The sequence below is a fragment of the Cucurbita pepo genome, chromosome LG03 (assembly GCF_002806865.2).
Source record: "Cucurbita pepo subsp. pepo cultivar mu-cu-16 chromosome LG03, ASM280686v2, whole genome shotgun sequence".
Taxonomy (NCBI): domain Eukaryota; kingdom Viridiplantae; phylum Streptophyta; class Magnoliopsida; order Cucurbitales; family Cucurbitaceae; genus Cucurbita; species Cucurbita pepo.
The window spans coordinates 7,845,111-7,852,893 of NC_036640.1; the positions used below are offsets into that span (position 1 = coordinate 7,845,111).

Consider the following 7,783-nt stretch of genomic DNA (forward strand, 5'->3'; position numbering starts at 1 on the left):
TAGGACACTCCACTATAGTCGAGTAGTTGCACTCCCCTCATTATAGATATATTTTTGTCCATTTGATATAACTATAATTAGTAAGTCGATCATTCACACGTTGTTCGTAGCTAAAGCTGGGTTAATTTACCATTTTACCCCTAAAGTTACTTCTTGTTTCTTAAGTCCCACTGATTCTTTAATGAACAATTGGTTTGTGGTCCAATCGCTAAAACGAATCCCTCTCGAGCCAATGAGAGGGTGGGGCCCCTTGTTTGGGACCTGGAGTCAGTACTTAAGGGAACAACCTCTCTACTATCTCTAAAAGCGGGTAGGAGTGGATTTCATCTTGCATCCCATGTCCCCAATTATTCACCAAGTCTTACCCTTGGAATGGGAGGTTTATTGAGTCGGCGAACTCGTGTCATTCTCACCCATGAAAATTTAAGGATAATTCTGAATAAATAGAAGTTCATAGTTAGCTCAGGATTAAGATCGAGTTACCTAGGTCATCGATTGAATAAATCAGTTTTAATAGTAAACGACATTATAAAGTGAGAGTGACTTTCTTCATGGTCCGATCTTATGCAATACTCATTGCATAGGACGCCCTCCACTCACATGTCTCCACATGTATGATTTAGTGATCACATTGTTTATATCATATACAAAAGTGGGTCGCATTCATAGTGTTCCCATGTAAGACATTCAACCTTATCCCTATACTATAGATCATTTTGACTATATACTTGAACTTGATCCACTTTTATGTATCCCCATATAGTTCAAGTAATCATATTACAATCAAAGTGTTCTTGGTTTATTGGATTTAGATTAATGATCGTAAAATTCATTTTATTCAATAATAATCTTTACTAAATAAACATCAATAATAACTTTATTAGAAATAGAATATGTTTTTGTTTACACACTATAAGTTTTAGAACATAATACTCAACATCAATATGATGTTATTCCATGTTAAGATGATGTGCATGTATTAAGTATCACGATTCATTATGATGACGAGTTTTCTAAAGCACAACCCTAATTGATGTTAATGACGAAGAATGTATGACAGCCAACGCATGCACGTAACCTAGTGTGATGTATGAATAATGAATAATGTTGTGTCATAAAGATGATTTAAAGATGAAAACTATAGTGATCTCATGCATTTTGTGAGTTCATATATATATATCGTGTTACTTCCTCATTTATGATGATGAGCATGGATGTGTACACTATGATGATGATGATCATCATCATGCCTTACATGACACTTAGGAGTTTGCTAACCTTAGAACATCCGACTACGGCAGCTAACTCGACTATGGTGGGTCTAGGGGAGTGCGAACTGCCTGAAAATTCACGCTCACACGTGTGAGTCGTGTGCAGGGAAGTAGTACACATTTAATCTTATTTGGATTGGAGGTCATCCCTATATGATGGTTTTAATGATAGGTCCATAATCATGGGTTGCATGTGTTTGCATTCCCAAGCTCCAATAGTCGGGTCACTTACTGAGTATTTTTTAAAATATTCAAGTCGAGTATTAGTTCTATTCTAGGTAAAATCAAGACATCCTTATACAGATGATGACATTGCAAGTAAAGAGCATGACACGTGCATAAAATAACGATATTTCATTTTCTTACTAAGTATAAGGTGTTTTTAGTTTTAATGTTTATTTGTTTTATTTAGTAATTTCGTTATGTTATTTTAAAGATGTTTTCGAATATGTGAGTTCATAACATTGTTTTATGATAAAGTTTTAAATATTTATTTTCACATAAGAGGGTATATACTATGATGACGACATCAACTTTAAGTTAGTAGAAATCTAAAGTCGTTGTTGCAGACTCTCTTATCTTATCTTGAACAAGGAATAGTGGTTGTGATGCAATGGTTATATGAATGGTTAGATAAATTTGGATATTTGGTTTAAAAATTTTCTAACCTTACCCACTTAAATTTCTAATTCAGAACTTTTTGTAAACTAAAATAAAAAGTTAGGCACTCGTCTTTTTAGATTGCCTACGATTGAGAGCGGCTAGATTTTAAGATAATAAAATCGACCTTAGATTCAATCGGAGCCTTGAATCGAGATTAATACAATAAATTGTTTAGAGGGTGTAAAATTAGTTTAAAGACTAAATGGAAAGATTTAATTTGGTCAGAATACTTTTATAACAAACCATGTGTTGGCATGTTGAAAAGCAGTCCAAACCCAGGTTCTTCTAGAAAGGTCCCAAGAAGGAGCAAAGCCAGCTGTATTATCTCAATTTCCATCTGTATTATCTAAAATAAATACGATTATTTATTTATTTATTTATTTATTTATTTATTTATTTATTTTACTTCACTACATATTTAATTTATTATTAATAATACATCAATTTCGGAACTTATTATTTGGGTATATAATTTATTATTAATTTATGTTTAGAGCTGAAATTGGACATTTTGTTACAACATTTAATAAACTTATCTTCACCCATTAAAAAATTATTTTTATTTTTATTTTGTCAAAATGTAAATATTCCTTGAAATTTCATACAGGAACCCATTTAATAAACAAAACATGTGCTAAGGGTAAATAAATACCTTCTAATTTAATATTTTAAAAAATAAAATAAAATAAGTTTCTATATTTTTCATTTAAAAGAAAAATATTTATTTATTCAAAGCTATTAAATTATAGTTTTTTCTTATATATTTTTTATTAATCACCAAAAATTCTATTTTTTTTTATTTTTTATAAATACACATTTTCCACTGGTTTTGTAATATTAATGAAATTTACATCACACCGTTACGCGTGTTTCAAGCTGTGCGTTTACTTTACAGTACCACATGTCACGCCCAACTTTTATTTATTTATTTATTTTTTCCCATTAAAATATTGCATTAAATAAATGCGACTTAAATAAAAAAATTAAAAAAATGTGTGACGAGGAGAATTGAAACTTTCAACTTCCATAAATCTATCCATTCCTATTATTCCTTATAATTTTATTTTTAAATTGTTCATCAATAATTTTTACACCTCAATAATATTATTTTTAATTCATGAATTTATATAATATTATGAAAAATGTTTATGAGACGAACACGACTCCCCACAATCGTATGATATTGTCCACTTTGAGCATAAACTCTCATGGATTTACTTTAGGCTTCTCCAAAAGGTCTCACACCAATGGAGAGAGTATTTTTTGTTTATAAACCCACGATCATTCCCTAAAATTAGTAGATGTGAGATTTTAACCATCCAACGTTTCCATAAAAAACAATAGTAACCATTCTAAAAAAATAGGAGAAGTAAGTCTATGTCTTGTTTTTATATACTGACTTAACACTATATCCTCTCGATCACTCGACATTGAGGTCAAAGCCCATCAACCCCATGTTCGATGCAATGCAGTATGATCGTGCTCGATTGTTGGATCACCAAACCAACCTTGAGTTTAATGCAATGTGATTATACTGGTTGGATTGTAATCAGGCTTCCAGCCCTATAAGTTTCAAATGAAACATGGGTTAAACTCAAATTCATATGAACTTAAAACTCCTAAATGTTACATTAAAGTTGAGGAATATAATGATATAAAGTTGAAAATGTGGAACATATTCTTTTAGCAGCTGAGCTTGGGATTAATAGGCGGATGGAATTGAGTTAAGGAAAAACTTGGTAAACAAGTATTTGTTGGTAAATGCATACAAAAGTGGACCAAAATTTGGGGCAAAAGAAAATCTTTTTGTGTGATCGGGGGATGAGAGAGAGGCATGAAACTGACAGTTTGGTATATTTGTCAAATTGGATGCCAAAATTCTCAGTGGGCTCTCACAAAGCTTTCGTCTCCACTTCTCAAAACGACTTGCCAAGTGAGCAAACGGCCCTCGGCTTTCTTCTTCTCCGCGTTTTCCCTTTTTTTTTTTTCTCTGATTCTTGGAGTCCGAAAAAGCTTAAAACCCACGAACCCAGAACCAGAGTTTTGTACCGTAGCGACGATTATGGCTGTACCCATTTACAGATTACCTTCTCTCTTTGCCCTTCTCGCCATATTTGTTGCCTTCTCCACCTTTCTTGCTTCCACAGGTTCGTTTCTTCTTCTTATTTTTCTGGGGTTTTTTCCCCCTTTGTTCTAACCCTCTTTTTCTCTCAATGGGTATCAGTTTGTTTTCACAATCGTCTCTGTTTTTAAGAATCTGTCTCCCTTTTGCTTGTGATTTTGACTGATCGGTTTTAGAATCTGCTCCTCCTTCGTTGAATTTGATGAATGATGAAATGGTAGCTTTGATCTTCGATTACTTTGTGTTTCATTTCTCTCATTTTCTTTGAATTTTATTTTATTCTTGGATCTTGGTCACACGGGTGGACTTGGACTTCAGTTTTTGGGTTTCGTTCTTGAACATTCAAATGAGTTATTAACAGTTTTTGGGTTTAATGCATTATACTCTCTGCATGCACCGGAATCTCAACAAATAATTCCGTTTATTAGGAATTTTCATCTGTTATGTTGGTTTAATTTCCTAGGCTATTTTCTTGAGGCTACTAATTCTGTTCATGGACCATATGTTGTTTTTTTCTTGGTGGCTTCTTCGTTTTAATCATTATTATTTGAGTAATAACTTTACTGATTTGTGCTTTTGGTTTTTTCCCTTTCTTATTTGATTTTCAGAAGCATATGACCCACTTGATCCAAATGGAAACGTTACTGTCAAATGGGATGTTATAAACTGGACTCCTGATGGCTATGTTGTAAGTATCATGGCATCCAAGCGCCCATATTTTGAAATATAAGTGTGAGGAACTAATGGGGGGATGATAATAATAGGAAATTTAGTGTCCTTTTTCGTTTTTGTGCTTGTTTTTACATATTAAACTATAGTTATACATGTATAGGCTGTGGTTACTCTGTACAATTTCCAACAATATCGTCATATTCAAGCACCGGGATGGTCTCTGCAATGGAAATGGGCAAAGAAAGAGGTCATATGGAGCATGTTGGGAGGCCAAACAACAGAGCAAGGTGATTGTTCTAGATATAAAGGCAACATCCCTCATTGCTGCAAGAGGGATCCGACCGTTGTCGATTTACTGCCCGGAACTCCTTATAACCAGCAGATTGCTAATTGCTGCAAAGGTGGAGTTCTCAACTCCTGGGTGCAAGATCCTGTTACTGCAGTGAGCTCATTTCAGCTCAGTGTTGGTGCTGCTGGAACCTCGAATAAAACTGTTCGTCTGCCGAAGAACTTCACCCTAAAAGCACCCGGGCCTGGTTATACTTGTGGACCGGCAAAAATCGTTAAACCGAGTAAATTCATTTCAGCTGACAAACGGAGAGTTACACAGGCCTTGAGTAAGTAATGCTTAGAGAGTTACTTACCTGTACTCTTGTCCTGTTACTATGTTTTTGTGTAGCTTCAAGTTGCTTTCATATTCAATACCTTTTGTTTCAAGAAATCCTTCTTATTTGCAGTGACATGGAATGTTACGTGCACATATTCGCAATTTCTGGCTCAAAAAACTCCGACTTGCTGTGTTTCACTGTCGTCGTTTTACAACGATACAATTGTTTCTTGCCCAAAATGCTCCTGTGGCTGCCAAAGCAACTTGAATGATCCCCAAAGTTGTGTGGAGTAAGTTCACTGCCTCATGTAAAGCTATAAATTAACGTGACCCGGACTAATGCTAACATGCTTGTTTGCAGGCCAAATTCTCTTCACTTGGCCTCCGTTGTTACGGGTGCTAGTTCTCGTTCTAGCAAGAACAATGTGGCACCTTTGGTTCAGTGTACCAGCCACATGTGCCCTATCCGAGTTCACTGGCATGTGAAGATCAACTATAAGGAGTACTGGCGTGTGAAGATCACGATTACAAATTTCAATTACGTGATGAACTATACAAATTGGAACTTAGTTGTCCAACATCCTAACTTCGACAATCTTACTCAGATTTTCAGCTTCAACTACAAGTCGATCAATCCATACGGAACGATAAGTAGGATCAGAAACATCTCGCTCCGATTGTTGTTCTATTCGTGTAAATTGAAATTGATGTAGTGATCTAATAAAATGTGTGTTTTGAACAGATGATACTGCAATCCTGTGGGGAGTCAAGTTCTACAATGATTTACTCATGCAAGCAGGCCCGCTTGGCAACGTGCAGACGGAGTTACTTTTCCAGAAGGATCAATCGACTTTCACATTCGATAAGGGCTGGGCTTTCCCTCGAAGGATCTATTTCAATGGTGACAATTGTGTTATGCCTCCTCCAGAGGCCTATCCCTACTTACCGAACACAGGTTCTAAGCACGGTGTCTCGATGTTTACTATGTTGTTGCTGATTTCCTTGACTCTATTGTCCTTCCACCATTTGTTTACATAATATTCTTGGTCGTATACTCGAGTCATTCTGAAGTTTTGAAGCGGATCAGTCTGGCGGATACAATAATTGAAAGAGCTGATGAATCTGATGGATGTGGATGATGACTTTTAACTACAATTAATTATTGTTTCCGGTGATTTTTCTGATTTACTTTGTAAATGTTGTACCATATTATACACTTTCTAATATTTCCATGTCTGCGTTCAGATACTGTTTAACTTTGGGATCTTCAAACAGTTTTACAAAGCAATTGTATTTCATTCCAAATCTCTTTGTCTTCTTTCATGGATGATCTTGTGATTGGAAAAGTAAATTACAGAAGAATAGCATATTTTGAAGTTCATTACATACTTGGATTCTCCATTTTTGAACTTTCTCAAAGAAGGTTCGAGTTCTTGTATACTTTGGCAGGAATGGGTATGTGTTACATGCACCCTGTGTATGTAGAACTTCATACTGTGAAACATTCCTGTGTCGTTTGTGTTCATCGCGGGCAAAAACTGTGTTTTCGTGCTTCTCTTTCACATAACATGTCAAGGAAAGAGATGCTTTTACTTATTGATTCATAGGGAACAAGAGGTTTGTAGTCAATGCTGAAAACTTGGAGTACATTGTTTAGATTCAGGTGCTGGACAACCATAGACCAAAGGGAATTGTTCATCTCATAGTTGAAGTTCTTGATGGCGATATTCATCCGCCAAGAAATTCCATGAAATTTTGCTTTACATGGCAGTGAACTCAAATGGGGTACAAGCATATGTGATGCATGCACTGTATCATAACCTATTAACTATAGTAGCACATAGAGATTAGGTTCCATTACAATCTGGGAGTATACAGATCGTGGGCTTATATTCGTGAGTGTACAGATCGGGGGCTTATCAAGATTGATCAGGTTCCATTACATCCGGGAGTATACAGATCGGGGGCTTATATTCGTGAGTGTACAGATCGGGGACTTATCAAGATTGATTTCATCCGTTGTTTGGGCTCTAAGAAGAAAGAGAAGGAAAGGGGTGAAAAAAAAAAGAGGGGTCTAGTTGTTTGGGCTCTAAGAAGAGAGAGAGAGGAGAGAGGAGAAAGGAGAAAGGAGAAAGGAGAAAGGAGAAAGGAGAAAGGAGAAAGGAGAAGAGAGAGAGAGGAGAAAGGAGAAAGGAGAAAGGAGAAGAAGTTAGGGTTTGGGAGAGAGGAAGAGCAGGGAAGACAAACCGCCGTTGGAGATCGAATCCAAGGCAAGAAAATTCGAAGCAATACTTCTCTCGGTGCTGGAAAAGGAGTTCGGGTGGTGGATTCACTCATTCCGGCAAGAAAATCCGAGAACAAACAAAGTAAGTTCCGAACTTCTTGTTTTGATTTTATCTGGAGGAGTTTCTTGAGCGTTAGATCTGGAGTTTTTGAGGTATGTAAGTA

The 7,783-nt window shown here is 35.7% G+C and overlaps 1 protein-coding gene across 1 annotated transcript; it reads left to right on the forward strand.

The window, feature by feature from the left end:
- The first annotated feature begins 3,792 nt into the window (after positions 1-3,792).
- Positions 3,793-6,640, forward strand: LOC111790349 (protein COBRA-like). The gene is made up of 6 exons (XM_023671225.1): positions 3,793-4,081; positions 4,665-4,744; positions 4,889-5,345; positions 5,466-5,625; positions 5,697-5,986; positions 6,078-6,640. Exons 1-6 carry the CDS (start codon positions 3,997-3,999, stop codon positions 6,371-6,373), a joined length of 1,368 nt encoding a protein of 455 aa, XP_023526993.1. The 5' UTR covers positions 3,793-3,996; the 3' UTR covers positions 6,374-6,640.
- The last annotated feature ends 1,143 nt before the right edge of the window (positions 6,641-7,783 follow it).